The 19,447-nt window shown below is 37.3% G+C and overlaps 1 protein-coding gene across 2 annotated transcripts in view; it reads left to right on the forward strand.

The window, feature by feature from the left end:
* Positions 1-2,358: 2,358 nt before the first annotated feature.
* SDHAF3 (succinate dehydrogenase complex assembly factor 3) overlaps positions 2,359-19,447 on the forward strand; it is an 82,640-nt gene continuing 65,551 nt past the window's right edge. The window contains exons 1-2 of one of the 2 annotated variants that reach the window (XM_033420450.2): positions 2,463-2,599; positions 4,281-4,462. In XM_033420450.2, the coding sequence (XP_033276341.1) occupies positions 2,593-2,599; positions 4,281-4,462 (189 nt within the window). In that variant the 5' untranslated portion in view covers positions 2,463-2,592. Of the gene's footprint in view, positions 2,600-4,280; positions 4,463-19,447 lie in introns of both variants that reach the window. The other variant, XM_004265563.3, reaches the window with a different exon arrangement.

The raw sequence follows: 19,447 nt of genomic DNA on the forward strand, positions 1-19,447 counted from the left end.
TACTCAAAGCTTTATGGACCTTTTCTGCTCCCTTTATGCTGAATTAATTCTTTTATTATGTTTTATTAATTTACCGGCAGAATTTTTTCCCACATTTTTATAAGAGCTTTGGCTCTAAAAGAAGCATTTATTATACATGTACTTTAACCCCAAAGGAAACCAGAAAAAAAGTAAACTGGAACAATAAATTAATTTTTAATTTACAGGGATATTAAGAGATGAAGTATGGTTAGAAAAAGATTTCCTGAAGTAAAATAACCATGCTGCCATTCAATCCTTGCCATGAATGTGGTTTGTCAAAAAAACCAAATTAAATCCATTTAAAAAGATGTTCTGTGTTCTTTTAAACAAATATTTTTCTACAATTTCAGCAAAAGGAAAATAGTCCATTCAAGGTAATAAATATTAGAGTGCTTACTATTTGTAAGGCACTGCGGTGGACCCCGAAAAGAATACTAAGATGAGTTAAGTCCCTGCCCTTGGTAGAGGGGTGTGTGTCTTTTTGTCTTTCAAGAAGTCTTTGCATAAACAAAAATCTGGGGTCTCAGAGGGAATCGCATAAATTTTCCCACATTCTTGCCCTTTCATCACCAGCAGGTCATATAAATCACTTGACACCCTTAATATCACAAAATCCCTGCCCTCCGGGAATTTGTAATCTAGTGGGGGCAAGCAATAGGCAAACAAGTAAAATATGTATGTGTTACAGAGAAAAATAAAGCAGAGAGGGGGCTTAGAGAATTCTTAGCATGATGTTGGAGCAATATCACATATGCTTGCCAGGGAGGATCTTAATCAGAAAGAGACCTGAAATAATGAGCTGAGTGAAATAAGGGTGTTAGCCAAGAAAGATACCTGAAGCAGAACATTCCAAGCAGATGGAAGAGCAAATACCAAGGCCCTCGGTTGGGAGAGTGCCTGGCCTGTTCAAAGATGAATTAGGGGCTTTGAAGGCCAGTGTGGCTGGAATAGGCCAACTAGGGAAAGAGCAGTAGGAGAAAATTTAGACAGCTAAGAAGTGGAGAGGCTTTGCGTTTTACTCTAATGAGAAGCCACTGGAGGATTTTGGCGAGCAGAGTAGTGACATGTTTTTGTTTTGTTTTGTTTTGTTTTGCGGTACGCGGGCCTCTCACTGTCGTGGCCTCTCCCGTTGCGGAGCACAGGTTCCGGGCGCTCAGGCTCAGCGGCCACGGCTCACGGGCCCAGCCGCTCCGCGGCATGTGGGATCTTCCTGGACCAGGGCACGAACCCGTGTCCCCTGCCTCCGCAGGCGGACTCTCAACCACTGCGCCACCAGGGAAGCCCTGTTGTTTTTTTTTTTTAAACCTATTAATAATTTAATAAAAAGCTATGTAAAAAGGTGTGGTCAGAATGATGGGAACCAGCAAGGATTTCTAAGGCAGCCAGATACTACCAGTAGCAGAGGCTGTTACAGTTTAGGTGGATCATGATCAAAGCTGATCATGGCAGAAGCAGAAACACAAAAAGTGACTACAGCATCCGGTAAAGAGAGACCATTGTGGAATAGGGAGTAGTGAGAAATGATCGAATTCTGCATACATTTTGTTGGTGGAGCCATCAGGATTTGTTGAAGGTCCAAAGGTGTGATGGGACAGAAAGAACGAGGCTAAACTGCTGCCAGCTTTTATTGGTCACACTCTCAGTATCACCGTTGTAAAAGGTGAAGATTTGTGAACGTTCTGATTCTACGTTTTCATCTCAGACTATTTAATCAGAATCTCCTGGATCGTGACCTTGGACACAATACATTTAAAATGGTCTCTAATTATTCTTCTAAAGCCAACTTGACATGAGCTAAGGATTGAAACCTGCTGGCTCAGGTCTCACTTGAGTTACATGAAACAGGCCACGCCTTCAGGGTACAAATTAGGAGCACAGCCCTGTGCAAGGTACGTGGGTGGGTGGGCTTCTGAATGGAGAGATTAATCCCATTCCGATCCCTCTCGCAGAACGCAGGAACACTGCAAAGACATCGGAAGTGTCTTTAGCCAACCATGGAAGGCTTCCTGGAGGAGTCCGATTTTGACGGAGCCTTTCTTAAGCCTTTATCAGGAGGAAAAGGGGTAAGATGAATGGAAAAGATGATGGGGTGTAACGGAGTGGTAACAAGCACCCAAGCCAGACTCCCGGTGGACGACCGCTCCGCCCCAGACACAGGCCCTAAGTAGTCGCTGCGCTGGCGCTCCACGAAAGCTACGCCCCTTTCAGAGAAGGACCGGCCCATTTCTGCCCGCCGCTGCCCCTCGCGTTTCCGGAAGGTCCTGATATTAGGCCGGACCCAACCGGATGCAAGTCGCACGCCCTCTTCCGCTTGTATTTGGGTTACTTATACTCAGCTTGTAAGGAGAGGCAGGCGCGCGCGGTCTCTCTGCGCAGGCGTGGCCTGTGGTCCACGCTCGGAGTTATGCCTGTTCGGCACGTCTCGCGTGTCCGGGCCTTGTATCGGCGCATTTTGCTGCTGCACCGGCTTCTGCCCCCAGACCTCAAAGCCCTTGGTGACCAGTACGTGAAGGACGAATTTAGGAGACATAAGACCGTTGGTTCTGACGAGGCCGAGCGATTCTTGCAGGAATGGGAGGCAAGTAACTGCCCCCTTTTCTTCGCCCCAGATCTTTGAGGTCCCTCAGCGGTGTCCCGGTTTGTCTCTGGGAGAGGCCGCCTGACCCGGCTGGTTTCCCCGGGCCTCACGAGCTCGAACACAGCGGCAGCCTGTTCCGTTTGAATTAAACAGCGCAAAGCCGTTCAAACAATACTTCCCAAAGTTACGTCCCAAGCTGGTCTGTTTATCCCACAGGTTCCTCGCTGGAGCACATCCCGTTACAACAGCGTGTCCAGTTCAGTTCAAGTTTTGCCAGGCGCTGGAGGGGTGAGGATGGAGGTTACAAAATTGAGTAAGTCACCGTCAGGTGCTTAAAGAGCTTACCGTTTGGCAGCTTTTTTGTCTCCTCCAGTGCCTTGCACGTAGCAAGCGCCTATTGATAAATTAATGGTTTTCTCGTTACTAGTTTTCAGAGTTTTAGAGGCTTGTTTCTATAATTACTATTTTTAAAATCCCAGTGCTCTTTGTTGGGTCTTAATAATATTCTCAGTTGACTGATAACAGAAATTGGATAAGACCGGGGTAATTACAAGCGGTGGGCAAAAATGCTGGTTAGAGGTAAGTCAGGTGAAAGTTGGTTTCTTCGTAGTCTCAAGTCACGTTATTCTGTTGAATTGCTCTGCTTCATTGCACTAAATCTTAATGAGACACATGCATTAGGGATTAACCCTTTGATTTCCCCCTCCCTTTTTGAGTGAAGTCAAATGATATTCAGAGTGTTTCATTTAGAGTGTTTAGTGGGGTTGGGAGCCATGCAGCACTGCCCCTAGTTATTTGCAAATATAAAGAAATGAATGAAATTGGCAATTAGAGCGACAGGTATTTGAAAGCATGAAGCAGTGTTGGTTTAAGAACTGAGGTAAGCAATTCTTCAGCCTAAAAAGTTGATGGCTATAGAGATTATTGAAGTTGTTTTTTTTTAAAAATCATAAAGGGTGAACATTAGGGTGAACACCGAACTTTTTCACTGAATTGCAGAATTTTTTATTGTAGACTTATGTACGCTTGCAAGAGGGACATTTAGGACAACGGTGAAATTTAGAACTTGCCTAAAAATTATGTGTATTAGATGTAGTGAGGCTGCCTAGAGCCAGGGAAGTTGAATCTTAAAATGCAGACTGCTGCAGACTGCTCTCTTTTAATATGGTAACTTGGTCTTGAAGCCAGAAGAACTGGATTCAAATTCAGGTACCGGCATTTATTAAATGTCAGGTCACTTTTCCTAGTCTTATTTTCTTATCTGTAAAATCATAACAGTATTTACAATATGCACCTCTAAATTAGTGTATGTAAATGTAAGTGACATCTTTTAAGCCAAGTCAGTTTGTGGCAGGACAGGAAGAAGTCTAGCTCTATGTTGGGAAGAAATAAGGGCACTTTGGGAGGTCCTAAGAACTGGGAAGCTTTTTAGGGAAAGAGTAGGAACCCAGAATAAATTGGTAATAGGCTAGAGGAAAGAGACATTTTAAAAAAACTGTTTTTTAAAAAAAAATGTGTTGATCAACTGAGGAGACTTGGTGTCAGGTGTTCAGCTTAAAAAAAAAAACAAACCCACAAAAACCCAAAAAACTCTCCTAGTGCTATGTGGCATTTGGTCTCTAGGATTCTTTCACACACTTCTAAAATTGCTTATGAACTTGAATTTGCTTTACTTTAAAAGGCAAAGTTGGGTATGGATACCACTGGAGAAGAGAAGGGAAAGGTCAGGAGTATGAGAGGACTCAGTATTGGGAGGAGAGTTCCCTATTCCCTTTCATCTATTCCCTTCTGATCACAGAAAACTGGCAAATGTTAGAGCAAATTCATCGGGGGAAATTTCTGTTCAAGGACCTTTGGGGGAAGGTAAGAGGAAAGTATTTCATTTTATCTTAAGGATAAAAATGTAAATGCGTATTTACAGAGTAAATAGTGAATTTGTATGATTCCTTACCATAGAGAAAAAATGTTAAGTTCAGGGAGAGATGTTTGATAACTGGTTATTAAAATACCCCTTGTAATCTTATTCCGGAGCCTTTTAGGGGACAACTGTTAAAAGTGGAATTGGGGCAGGGTAGATCAGGGGGTCTTACTTATTATGACACTTCTAAGTTCTGACTATGCTCAGTTTTGAAGAATAGCTGTTTTAGGTAATGCTTTCCATTTTTCTTTCTGCGCCGACCCAGTTGTGGAGAGAAGAACTTCTTACCACTGTTTTCTGGGAAATTAGAATAAACGTTGACAATTAAATAGCAAGTAGAAGACCTTTGTGTTAGAATGTGAGACGAAACACAGCTCCTTAGGAGCCACTTTGAAAAGACTCCGTGTGTTTAATTTTTCATTTTTTTTGCCCCATTTATTTATGTCTGTTGCTTTCTTGCCTGGTTTCCATTGTTTTCCTTAAGTAGCTGCTTTGCTCTGTGTCTCTTGGGGGAGGTTTATAGTGGAAGTTTCTGGAAAAAGCAAAATGCTTAAACATTCTTTAAATAGTTATTGATCACTTATTGCCAGGCAAAGTGCTAGGCATTGTAGGACACACAATGAATAATATATGTGTTTTACTTTTATGGTGTACAAGTTTAGAGTATAATAGACGATTATAGTATGAAAGGGTGTCTCTGAAGTGCTATAGGGGCAAGGAGGGAATGGAGGAAGCTGAGGCCACATGTAATGTCTGAGCTGAGGTTTGAGCAGGTCAGCGTTACCTTGTCAAGAAAAAGACTCTAGAAAGAGGGAATAACCTATGCAGAGTTATTGAGGTAAGAAACAGTATGACTTTTTCCAGGATATGCAGTGATGTGTTTAGAATTTAGTGTATTACATGGGAGATAAGGAAGAGATAAAGCTAAAGAGGTGACAAGAGACAGGATATTCTGTTAAGGATTTTAGGTCTTTATTTTGAATCGTTGAAAGATTTTAAGCAGTGGTGAAAATGATTCAAATTATATTCTAGAAAGATCACTTTAACAGCAATAGAAAGGAATGATTGAAGAATGAGACAGATTGAAGGTAGGGAGAACTGTTAGGAGAGATGTAGTAATCCCACATATGTATGTGCCTGAATCGAGACAGAGATGTTGAGGATGGAGAGTATGGGCTTTTGCGTTACCCTTTTTAAGGTAGAATGGGATTTGACTTGGTGACTGATACAGGATTAATTAGAGGGGAGGCCATAGAATGGATAACTCTCAAGTTTTGGAATATGATACCAATAACCAGAATAAGTGTATAGGAGGAAGAGGTGGAGGATGAGTTCAGTATGGTACATTTTTGTGTTAGAAATTCTGGTGGGACAGTCAAGTGGAGATGTTTTGAGATATATTTGCCCTGATACTCAGGAGACAGATTGTGGCTGGAGATAGAGATTTGGAATTCATTATTTGTAATTGATGGTCCAAAGGTGTGAATTAAAGTGCCCAGGCTGGGTATAACGGGGGGAAGCTAGATAGATAGTGGTCAAAGATAGACCACTAACATTTAGGAGTTAAAGAGAATGAAGGTAGTAGTGTAGTGCTGGAACTGTTCTGTTCTTTTCTTTTTCTGTACTCAGTTGTTCCTAAGCTACTTCTGCAAAGGAACATACTTTAGATTTGTATGATAGTCTTTATCATAATATTTGCTTTTTTGTTTTATTTTGTTGTATTCATTTTAGAGAGGAAATGCTTCAAATTTCATGTAACTGTGCATTTGTAACTCATGTGGGATATCTTATGAGTTTGAAGTGGATCATCAGATTAAAAAAATGTATGATTACATTGCATGTCATCTATATTTAGAGTTTCCTTAACTTAATATAATAAGGGTTGGATGGATATTTTGCAGTTTTTATAATTGTACGTCTCTCTTACCTAATTTGAGGACCTCATTTTGTTGGTTTTGAACATCCTGATTTGAACTTTGTATTTTAGTTTGTGGGAGAAAAGGAATGAATTACCTCTCTGTTCAATAGATGGATTGATTGTGTGTGTGGGGGATCATCTACCAAGTATGAGGGAGTCATCTGGGAACCTCTTAGTTGTACTGTTTATTCCGCATGTTACTCAGTGTGGTGTTTTTGTGATGGTTTATTGGGTGGTGATGGTTTATTGAATGGTGATATGTCACACATGTGTGTTTTCCACACTAAGCTTTACCATTTTAAAAATTTTAGCCATACTGTGGTCCTTAACTAATGGTTGAAAAAGGGGTGAAGGTGAGGATTTGAAACAGTATATCCTTGGGACATAAAATGTTTCTTTTTTTCATTTCTGAAGTATTTGGAAGCTTTTACGATATTTTTTGTTTAGAAATACTGAACTTTTATTGGTGTCAGTTGTGTTATAACAGTGCTTATGTTACAAAGTAACTTAAGATGTTTTTAAAAATCATAGTTTGATCAACATTGCAAATATTATTGACTTTATACTATATTACTGGAACACAGAGGTACGTCCTTTTATTTAAGTGATTTTAAAGTTATTGGAATTTATAGATTTAAAATAATGGTAATAGAATGATAGTATTAATATGCTAGTAGTTATGGTTCTAAAACAGATCTGTGTGTGTGTAGGGCTGTGTGTATGTCTATATACCACACAGACTTAAGAATTTGAAGTAAGTTTTTCCGTAGAATTTAATAAAAGGATTATGTATATATGCATAATATTGATTTTACTGGTTTACCTATTATTTTATGAGATAAATTATTTTCGGTTCCTTAATGAGAACAGATGTCTGAAATTTTACATAGGGAGTATTAGAATTGATTGAAAGGGGCTTCACATTGCTTCAGTAAACTTGTTTTTTAGGTTAATGCTCTTAAGCTTTTTTGAAAAACCAAAGTAATGTATGTATGTGGTTAAAAAAATTAGTGTGGGAGGGCTTATAATAAAGAGCAATGTATTCTTTTCTATTCCTTACTTTATCTGTTCTGGGGACATTTTTCATTTTATTTTGGTGTCTTTCAGGTTTCAAGTATCTTGTGAATTTTGTCATCTGTCCAAATTTACAAGTAAAGCAATAAGAAACTGAGAACTCTGTATATAGGTAGGCTTGTTGATTAGAAAATTACTTTTAGGATCACAGAGTTTCAGTAAATCTCCCTTGGATTTGCTTCTTGCTCCTCATTTTCTTTACCTCCCTGGTGTTTGTGTTCAGTTGGTTCTGGCAGTTTGGCTTTATCTTCAGCTGTTATTCCCTGTTTTGTTTTCTAAGCTGTGGCTGCTTCTACTGAGGCTGTTTTATTAGTTAAACTTCTCCACCTGCTTTCCATTTTGAGAACCTTACTGAAATCTCTTGGCTTCTAATGGCTCCTTTCTTAGTCATTATGGATCGCTCCTTTAAAAGTTTTTCTATTAGATCAGTGGAGTTTTGGAAGGGAGAAGAAATAAGAAATAAGCTTCTGTGATTTCTCCAATCTGCCATCTCAAACTGGGGATTCTCAGTGTTTTCATTTTAAAGATGAAGAAACTAAGGCCTGTAGAAGTAAAATGACTTGTTTGGTGCCACACAACTAGGTACGATGAAAATCTTGTGCTCTCACCTCATGAAAATCAGTTAAGATTTTGGAAATTAATGTTTCCAAAAGACTATTCAATTTTTGTTTAATGTAAAATGATTATATATTTTTTCTTTGAATTTTGCTTGTTTGCTTATTACAGTTTATTTGTATATTTGGTTTGTTTTCCATTTTTGGTATTTTTCCTAAGGGACAGGGAAGATTTTTTTTAAATCATGTTTCTACCTAATACACCTCTAGCATAATTAGGAAATGTTTAGGTAATGATTTATTTGTATGTTTATTATCCCAAGGTGCTAATTGCGACACATTTCTTTCTCAAAGATTTTTTTCATTAATGACATGAGAATAGAAGTTGCTGTAATGTAACTGTTAAACTGTAGTGCTAGTCAGGCACATATATTTCCTGTGTGATTTTTGGCTTCAGTTGTCTTAGTAGGGGAAGTAATATTTTACCCTTGAAATTACAGATGGACCAAAAAATTCTCTTTTACCTCTAAGATATGATTATATTAGGAGATGAGGTAAAACTATATCAAACGGCTTAACCCACTTTACACTTTTCATTGGCACCACTGATTTCTCTCTTTAATCTTTTCTTTTAGTTTTAGGGTTGTGTGTTACCATAGTAATACCACGGACAATAAAAATACAGTACATTTTATTTCTTTTTGTAATACTTACCATTAACATAAAATTAATAATTCCTGAATTAAAAATTAGTTAAAATAAAAGGCAAATGGAATGTATTTGGGATTAATGTGATAGATGCTTGATAGCATTAGTATAAAAAGAACTTAGCTTGGACTGGGAAAACACTTAACAGCTTTAATACAGGAATGGGCAAAAGGGACTCTAATAAGAGGTCATTCTCTGATTTATATATGAATTTAACTTCTGTGTTGAATGTATATGGTAATAGTGAAAAATTTAAATCAGTATAGATGTCCAGTGATGGCAGAAGAATGAAATTATAACATAGCCATATGATGGATGGGTTAGTATGCAGCTCTTAGTAATGGTGTTTCAGAAGAATTAATGGTATAGAAAACTGCTCATGATACAATTAAAAATAAACAGTGTTTATCTTTGGGTGCTGGGATTAAGGATGATTATAATTTTCTTTCTTGTACCTCAGAATTCCAGATCATGTGCTACTTTAGTAATTATAAGAAAGCCAATAAATGTGATTTTAAACAATGCAGTTGGATATACTCAGCATTTTTGTTACCAATCTTGTGTCACAAAGCACAGGAAAACACATACATTGAGTCAACTAGCACCTTATAAATATAGTTCCTAATTTTGCTCTTTAAATTTTGTAGGTTAAACTTAGACTTCTTCATGTTTCATAAATAATGTCAGCTATATATCTTAATTATTTCTTGCTGAGTTTTGTAAAATTAAAACAATCTAAATGTGTAGACTTTTTTATTCAGTATTGTAAATGGCCACTGAAATAAGAGAAGAAATAAAAGGCATCCAGATTGAAAAAAAGAAATAAAACTGCCTTTATTCACAGGAGATATGATTATGTAGACAATTTGATGTGATCTAAAAAACTTCTGGAATTTAATAAGTCAGTTTAGCAAGGTTGTATGATACATGGTCAGTATACTAGCAGTGAAAACTTGGAAATTAAACTTTTTAAATATCACTTACCATCAAAAAATATGAAATGCTTAGGGAAAATTCAGACAAAGGATGTTCAGACCTGTACACTGAAAACTACAAAGCATTGCTGGGAAAGAATAAACATGTATAGATTAAAAATTAAACTTGATCTAGTTACTGTTTTTTCCTTAACCACTAGAAGACATATTTAGAATTTAGAATCTTTAGGGCTGTAAACTGAGATCAGAAAAGAGTCATCAGGGCCATCTATCTGGTGTAGTTTTAAGTCTTTTTAAGCAACGTGAAGAATCTTCTCATGTTAATTTCTTAGAGATCATACTTAAATAGTCATAATTCTCCAATAACTTCATTTAATGAAAATTAAGTTGCTACTTAATAACTGTTAGAAATCTATTTTAATTTTTTACCTTTTTCTAAGTATTGTAGAAGGTTGCATGAAGGCTGACGGTGTATTAGGACTGGCAGAGGAAATTGGTTAACTGTTGGTTTGTCTTCTGGCAAGTGAGACAGAGAGAGGATGGAAGGTGGCTTGGAAACCAGTAGGCTTAGGAAGGAGATTCTAGGTAGGTTTGTGCCACCCAAGATTGTCATTGTAAGTTCTGGTAATTGATCTTGTACATTTGGAATTGGACTTTATCAGCATACTCAGAGATGATCGAATATTGACTTCAGATTCACACTAACTAAATTTATGTAATACTGAAGTATAAGCTAGAATGCTGATTTCTATGGGTTGGGGAGTGGGGGCCGATGAAGAGGGCTCTCCTTTTCCAGGAGTCAGAATATTCATATTTAGATCCAGGGACACTTCTTTCAGAGATGTCTCAGAATTTAGAATTTTTTAGATTTTAGAAAGGTAAGAAGGAATATGATTGAATTTTAAGACACACCCCTGTGGGATCTGGAGTGGTACCCTGTAATCAAGTACATTAATATTTCTGCAGTAAAGCATTTGACTGTTCATATTAAGCAGAGTAAATAAATGCTTCACATAATCCATTTAGGTCCGGATTTGCTACCAGATGAGTTCTGAAACAGCTTTTGTTTTTTGAAACTTCTTTGACTTCAGAATTGCAAGTAAGGGATTGTGGACCTCTATTAAGCTTTCTAGGAAACTGAATTAATGTTTAGAAGGTTGCCTGGTAAACACGGAATTAAAATAATGGGAACTGGGTAGGCATGAGAGATTTTTCATCAGGCCTTGTAGTAGAAAACATCTGTTTAGTTTACAGTAGAAAACATTGTGGGTCCTCATGCTTCACTGCCCTTTTTTCCTGGACAGTGCTGAACACACATTAGGAAGTTTGCCCCCTCTTGATACTTTATTTTTATTTTAAGCACATTTTTTCCTGCCAAAGCATTATTATTATTATCAGTGTGTTGATAGATTAAGCTACCTAATTGGTCTTCTGGGCCTGAGAGAATTCAGATGTTTCCCATTGTGTGATTTTTTTAGCTCAGTTCCCAAGGGAGGATCATATTTATCTTATTTAGAAGTTTTTGGTCTTCCCTAATCCTAAATTAGTAAACTTGGAGCATTTCTAAAATAGATTGAATTTTGACTTCTAAGCTTTCAAACGCTAAAATATTTATGCTTTATTTGAATAGATTTTAAACATGGCCTATTTTTTTCCAAAAAACATTTCATCATTATAAACATAAAAAAATAGCAGAATGTTGTATATTGTATGTTTAAGTAGCAAAGCTTTCTGGACTTTGCTGCAGGACTCTTCATTTTGCTGCAGATGAAGTTGTCTAGTTTGTTTAAAACTATCCCATTGAATAAAAAAAAAATCACACACTTCTCATAGGAACTTTCCCCTTTCCACACTAAGAATGGCAGCTGATGGCATGGCAAATACGTATATATAAAAACAACTATAGGGCTTCCCCGGTGGTGCAGTGGTGCCAATGCAGGGGACGTGGGTTCGAGCCCCGGTCTGGGGAAGATCCCACATGCCACGGAGCAGCTAAGCCCGTGTGCCACAACTACTGAGTCTGTGCTCTACAGCCCGTGAGCCACAACTGCTGAGCCCATGTGCCACAACTGCTGAAGCCCACGCACCTAGAGCCCATGCGCCGCAACAAGAGAAGCCACCTTAATGAGAGGCCAGAGCACTGCAACGAAGAGTAGCCCCGGATCGCTGCAACTAAAAAGAAAGCCCACACGCAGCAACGAAGACCCAATGCAGCCAAAATAAATAAATAAATAAATTTATAAACAAACAAACAACTATAATAACATCAGCATGCAGCATCAATGGGTCTAGCCTCACAGCACAGACCCAAAGCTCTAACCCCTCCAAAAGGTAGCTTGTTCACTGCCTCACACTTACCAGCCTGGCTGCCTACTTATTCATTCTATAAGGTATAAGTACGTACAGTTGATAATGCAGGATTTCTAGCCAATAACCATAGTTAACACCACTTAAAAAACACCATAAACATATTTAAATGCCTTTACTAGGCTAAGCAAGATGCACAGAGTGAGAAAAACGTCTTATTTTAAAATATTTGGAAATATATACAACTTTGATACAGTTTCAGGGTACTAATAACGACCTTGGCTACTTCATGTAAATTACTTAAAATTTCTAGTACACTTCTAGAGACTGCAATATGATTATATTCGAATTTTGTAATTAAATCTAATGAGGGCAGAGCCATCTCAGAGAAGTTTGTTGTATTTTTCCCTACTCTGGAATTCATGTGGAGTTAGATACTCAAGTTTATTTCTCTATCCTCCTCTTTCTCAACCCCCTTCTTCCTCCTGTCATCCTCTTCATCTTCCGTTTTTTAGGCAACATCTGTCTCCTTTGCACCGTCAGATTTTCCTGAGTTGGCTAAACCTTTTTCCTATTTCTCCTTCAGCCTCACTACCTTATTATTGTAAGGCTGCTTCTTTTGCTCTCGGATTACTCCACATCTGTTTGGTCTTCAGTGGAGGTGCCAGGGTTTGTGGATTTGATCTCAGGGTGGAACTCTGAACAGAACACTCCCAGTAGTGGCTACTCGGGAGCATTAGGTCCTTCCTGCTTCTCTTAGTTCTTCCACAATGCTCCATTTCTGGGTCATCAGATTTGGATTTCCTTTTCCCAGAGATTGTCTTCTGTATCTCAGAGCACTTCTTAGAAAACTGCAAAGGAAAAATCAAAAACAAGCTGCAACGCTGATGGGATCTCTTGGATTTTTCTTCTTTTGTACCTCTGGCTTGCCTGCACAATGAAGGCAGAGAAGACCCTTTGCTCTGTGGTTTCTTAGGTCACCTTCAGCCGTATTGATTCATTGTTTGCTAGCCTCTGCGTGCAATTTTACTGCACGCAGTAAAGAAACAGTTAACAAGAAACCAGTATTAATGATTATGGTAGACATACATATATATAGTTAAGAACTATATAAAATTTGCTTTTCTGTGCCATTTTCAGCTATTGTATTTAATCTTTTTGTGTCACCTGCTAGGTTAGTCAAGCGATTGGGACAAAGATTGTAATAACGTTTTGGAAGCTTGATACTTTTGTAACTACTTTTATGCTATGAGTGCATTTCTGAAAAGTTGTTTATAAGTTGATTTTAAAAAATTTTAACTGTATTTTAAGTATACTGGCAGATTAACTATTTAAAGAAATTCTTTTGTTAATCCTTTTGTAAAATGAATAATCAGCCCATAATTTCCTTCTTTGTGTAAACCTGCATTTGCATACATGAAATTTGTTTTAAATAGGGTTTGTCTACAAATGTCGATGCATGTGTCTAAAAAGAAAAAAATTTAATTTCTGTTTGTGAAGAACAAATTCAGATTTGGCACTTTTGATAAGTAAGACATACCAGATTATTTTAGTTCTATTCTTTTCAACTAAAGCATATTTTAGATAGCATTTTGCTATCAAAATATGCTCTGCACCTTTAATTAAGGGGTGGCAAGAAGTTCATATGTTAAGATTGAACTGTAGTATATTTTTAAAGTATATTTTCTTAAATAGTAATAGAGCTAGTGTGAAGTTATATAAAGTTTAAAAAGCTATTTAGTAGTTTTATCTTTTCTTAAAAGCATAACTGGAATCTCAAATCTTAATGATTTTTGTCTTTAAAAATTTTGCTTTATCTTAGTCTGTACTTACAGAGGTAGATGTGTATGTTGCTTTTAATTATGTTTGTTAGCTTTCTACTTAACTGTAGTTGGGTGATACCCAGCAGTTTACTCCTCTGCTTGATACTTGGATGATAGATAACTCATCCTTCTTTTAGTTTGGATACTGAAATCTTGTTAACCAGTATTAACCATAAACAGCTATTTAGTCCACAGTATAGCATAAATGTGGTATATTTATGATGAAAAAATAAAAATATAATTGCCATTGTGTAATATTTTAACTGTACTGTGGTTAAATAGACTTTTTCTGCAGGGCTGTCTGGGAGCCTTACTACTATTTGTTATACTGTTTCTTTGGGAAAGTATATACAAATTAAAGTCTAGAGCATTGGGAACTTGGCCCCATCTCTTAGACCAGCTGCACAACGTATTGGATAGTCAGTCAAAGGAGAAGCCCTCATGATTTAACATGGGTACTGTTTGATTCCATGGAAAGTAAAGCCTTTCCTCGATAACTGAGGAAGAAGTCAGTGGGTTAGAGAACCCTTGAAAATGTCCTGGGATCTAGTAGAGACACGTCTTCTAATATAAATAAGGCCAGCCATTTGTTTGTTCATGGCCTTAACAAGTTGAGTGTCAGGGATAATCTAGACGACATTATTAAGGACAAAAACTGGAAAGAAAGCAAAGAATCAGGAGGAGAGGTTTAAGCAACAAGTTCAAGGTGGGACATGGAGAAATTGTTCCAAATGTAGGTCTTGAATTGTGTGAGGCTGGGAGGACTAGACAGGAGGAGCCCAACTGAGTTTATTTGTTCACTGATTCATTCAATGCCTACTATTTTTCAGGGGATACAGAGATTAATGGTCAGTATCTGTAAGGAGTTCATAAGTGTGGTACATGTCTGTATAAGATAGAAGAAGACTCATTGTACTCTAAAGAGTAGTAGTTGAGAATGTTGGTCTTCTGACAGCAGGGCAAACAGAGTGGTGTGATTACAGGAGGAAACTTCTCTTTCCCTTAGCCATTCAATTTATGATTGTTAGGCAGTTCTCTAACCAGTATATCTACCCTGTCACTTGCTGTTCCTTATTCTGACTCTGTTCTGTTGGATTTTGAAGATCTTTTTATCTTTGAGTTTCTTTTTAAAATATAATTACCCTATGAGAGATTCCATTTTAAATTATTGGCAGCTAACACTTTAATGATTAACAATGACATTGATTAACATCCAGCTACTTACTGTGTGAATGGATAATTTGATTAATCACTCCAAGCCTCAGTTTCCTCATCAGTGAAATGGGAATACCAACAGTACTTACTTCAAAGGTTAAGGATGAAATAAGATAATATATGCACAATAGTTGCCTTGTACATGGTAAGTTCTCAATAAGTGTTAACTATTTTAGCTGTAGTGTGTGGTAGGAAGGAGCTTTGATAGGAAGGAGTTTTGAAGGTACTGAAAACAAATTTTGTAATTTCATTATTCTTAATTCTTCCTTCTTTCCTATCTTCCATATCCAGTTAGTTTCCAAATCTGGTTGATTCCTTTTACCATATCAGAACTCTGACCTGTTGTCTCCATTCTCTTTGCCTCTGGATGTTTGTAGTAATTTCATAAATAAGCTTGCCTTTAGTCCCTTTTAAATGTCAGCTTATAAAACACAAGCTGATCATATTATTGCCCTCGTAAAAAGCCATCACTATTTTCCGATTGACCTCTCTTGAACCCAAGTTAAAAACTATGCAAAATCTGACTTGAATATGTTTTTCCTACCTTACATCTCAATATTCTTTTTCAAGTTTCCTAAGTTCTAGTCATACTCAACAGAGAATGTGGCCTTAAGTTGTCTTGGCCTCACTATTCATTTGCCCTAAATGTTTTCCTGTCTTTTTCTGTATAGCCAAATCCTAAAATCTCTTTCATAACAGCTCCAATCCTTTGCTATCAACTGTTTCTTGATTAATTCTCCCAGTAAAAAGCAAAACTCTGTCTTCTAATTTTCTAAAACATTATTTTGTATTTTTGTCTTCTTCATGCTTTCTACAGTGTATTATAATTATTTGTGTACATCCTTTTTGGTGCTAGTAGAGGGTAAATTGCTTGAGGACGAAAACTATGTTTCATGTATCTTTGTGTACCTTAAAGCTCCTAGGACAGTATTTTGCTTATGATAGATGCTCAGTAAATCTTGGTTTTTTCCTCCAAAAGAAAAATGTGTGATTTTTCAGATGAAGACCAAACATGTTGGATAAAAAGTTAACCAAATATGTGAATTATAGTTTATAAAGATTAATAGTTTAAGCAAAGGCTTTTAGCCTGATTATGGGAATTCTTAAATTGTATTTCATAAATAAATGAGAATTCAGTGTTATATTTCATAGTGTACTAGGCTTATTCCAGGCACTTTAATCCATGTTTTTATCTAGATATGCTGTCAGGTCAGTAGGCATATGAATGCATGAATAGCTGGTTCAGGTTTTTTTTTTAATTAATTAATTAATTTATTTTTGGCTGCGTTGGGTCTTGGTTGCTTCACGCAGGCTTTCTCTAGTTGCGGCAAGTGGGGGCTACTCTTCGTTGCAGTGCGTGGGCTTCTCATTGTGGTGGCTTTTCTTGTTGCAGTGCACAGGCTCTAGGTGTGTGGGCTTCAGTAGTTGTGGCACACGGACTCAGTAGTTGTAGCTCATGGGCTCTAGAGCACAGGCTTAGTTGTGGCGCACGGGCTTAGCTGCTCTGCGGCATGTGGGATCTTCCCGGATCAGGGCTCTAACCCGTGTCCCCTAAATTGGCAGGCGGATTCTTAACCACTGCACCACCAGGGATGTCCTGGTTCAGTTTTATATATATATATATATTTTTTTTCTTTTTCCATTTAATATAGTGTTTTAAGTGCCTAAGAATGGAGAGAGATAATTAAAGAGTATTTAGGAAATTTAAGATCATGAACTGGGAGAGTCCTAGGACAGGCATAATTGCTAAGAATCTTGGAAACAGAAAAAGAAGTTGGGTGTCTGTCATGCAGTTTCCTTAAGCTATAATGAACACCATCTTCTCTCCAGAAGAAGAGAGAAACTAGGAGCAACTGTGCATGGTCATTTTCACTAAATTCTTCTAAGAATATTTACCTTGTTTACAACCAGATTCATTCATTCCTTCTAGTATTGACTGGAATACTCCAGTCAGATACAGGAATTTTTTGTGTAAGTGTAATTTCAAAAATTTCCACATGATGGCAGAAGATATCTGGAAACACATTACTGAATGAAATTCAGAAAACTTTGTATTTCAGTTTTACCTGAAATAGTGTCTTTTCACATTTCTGCTAGTAATTTTCACACTTGTATTGTCTGATAGAGATAGTTATTGGTATTTTGAACATTGTAAATGTTTTCACTACTTTTAAAATTTTAAAAAGAATAATTTTTTTCCTGATTTCTTTTATATAATTTAAATTCATTTTTGAAGGTTTCATGGGTCTCCCCTGAATAGCGTTTTATTTATTTATTTATTTATTTATTTATTTATTTATTTATTTATTTATTTATTTATTTATTTATGGCTGTGTTGGGTCTTCGTTTCTGTGCGAGGGCTTTCTCTAGTTGTGGCAAGCGGGGGCCACTCTTCATCGCGGTGCGCGGGCCTCTCACTATCGTGGCGTCTCTTGTTGTGGAGCACAGGCTCCAGATGCGCAGGCTCAGTAATTATGGCTCACGGGGCTTAGTTGCTCCGCGACATGTGGGATCCTCCCAGACCAGGGCTCGAACCCGTGTCCCCTGCATTGGCAGGCAGACTCTCAACTACTGCGCCACCAGGGAAGCCCCTGAATAGTGTTTTAAATACTTGTTTTGGTAAATGTCTTTTTTCTTAGTAAGCCAGTTTAGCGGAGATTGAGTTCAGTTATTTACTATTTATAGATAAATGTGTGAAACCAAATATGTGGACTTTTATTCAACTTTATGTTAGAAATTAAGGAATCGATTCAACGTACATTCTTTTGTGTGAATGCACCTCATGCTCTCTTGACTGTTTTGTTTTTTGCCTCCCTTCTCTATCACTGTCAGGTCTTCTCTGAAATCTTCCCTTTATTAATTTAAGAAATTCATTCATTCTGGGGCCTTCCCTGGCGGTCCAGTGGTTAAGACTCCAAACTCCCAATGTAGGGGGTTAGGGTTCAATCCCTGGATGGGGAACTAATATCATGCTGCACAGTGTGGCAAAAAAAAAAAAAAAAGAGAGATTCATTCATTCTGTATGTTTGTTAAATATTTACCATGCTTCACATAGTGCCCTCAACAATGATAATTGATAGTGTTAAAAAAAAATTCACCAGATGTAATCTTCATTTGCTGGAGTTCACAATCTTACAAGGCAGATAGCTACCAAATACATTATTGTGTTTGAGTTGATGTTTGTGGTTCTTATAAAGCAGTATACTTTGCATAAAATTTTAAAGAGTATGCAGCTTTTACATAGTTATGGTAGATTACTTCTGAAAGCATGAATTAGAAGAACAATGACCTGAAAAACATCAAAATAAACATGGAAATTTTGTGAAAATATAAATAGACCAAGGTATTTTGTTTGTTTGTTTTTTGAACACTAGGTGATAGATGATCTAGTTAAAAAAGAGAGGGGGGAATAACATGGCAATTTTTGTTTTGGTTAGTAACATTCTGGTTTTTTTTTAAATGATGTGTATCAAGAAGCTATTTTATTTTTACATATTTTTTTAACATCTTTATTGGAGAATAATTGCTTTACAATGGTGTGTTAGTTTCTGCTTTATAACAAAGTGAATCAGTTATACATACACATATGTTCCCATATCTCTTCCCTCTTGCATCTCCCTCCCTCCCACCCCTCTAGGCGGTCACAAAGCACCGAGCTGATCTCCCTGTGCTATGCGGCTGCTTCCCACTAGCTATCTATTTTACATTTGGTAGTGTATATATGTCCATGCCACTCTCTCACTTTTTCCCAGCTTATCCTTCCCCCTCCCCATATCCTCAAGTCCATTCTCTAGTAGGTCTGTGTCTTTATTCGCGTCTTACCCCTAGGTTCTTCATGACATTTTTTTTTTCTTGGATTCCATATATATGTGTTAGCATACGGTATTTGTCTTTCTCCTTCTGACTTACTTCACTCCGTATGACAGACTCTAGGTCCATCCACCTCACTACAAATAACTTAATTTCGTTTCTTTTTATGGCTGAGTAATATTCCATTGTATATATGTGCCACATCTTCTTTATCCATTCATCCGATGATGGACACTTAGGTTGCTTCCATGTCCTGGCTCTTGTAAATAGAGCTGCAATGAAAATTTTGGTACATGACTCTTTTTGAATTATGGTTTTCTCAGGGTATATGCCCAGTAGTGGGATTGCTGGGTCATATGGTAGTTCTATTTTTAGTTTTTTAAGGAATCTCCATACTGTTCTCCATAGAGGCTGTATCAATTCGCGTTCCCACCAGCAGTGCAAAAGTGTTCCCTTTTCTCCACACCCTCTCCAGCATTTATTGTTTCTAGATTTTTTGATGATGGCCATTCTGTCCGGTGTGAGATGATATCTCATTGTAGTTTCTTTTTTTTTTTTTGCTGTACGCGGGCCTCTTATTGTTGTG

The sequence above is a fragment of the Orcinus orca genome, chromosome 9 (assembly GCF_937001465.1).
Source record: "Orcinus orca chromosome 9, mOrcOrc1.1, whole genome shotgun sequence".
NCBI lineage: Eukaryota > Metazoa > Chordata > Mammalia > Artiodactyla > Delphinidae > Orcinus > Orcinus orca.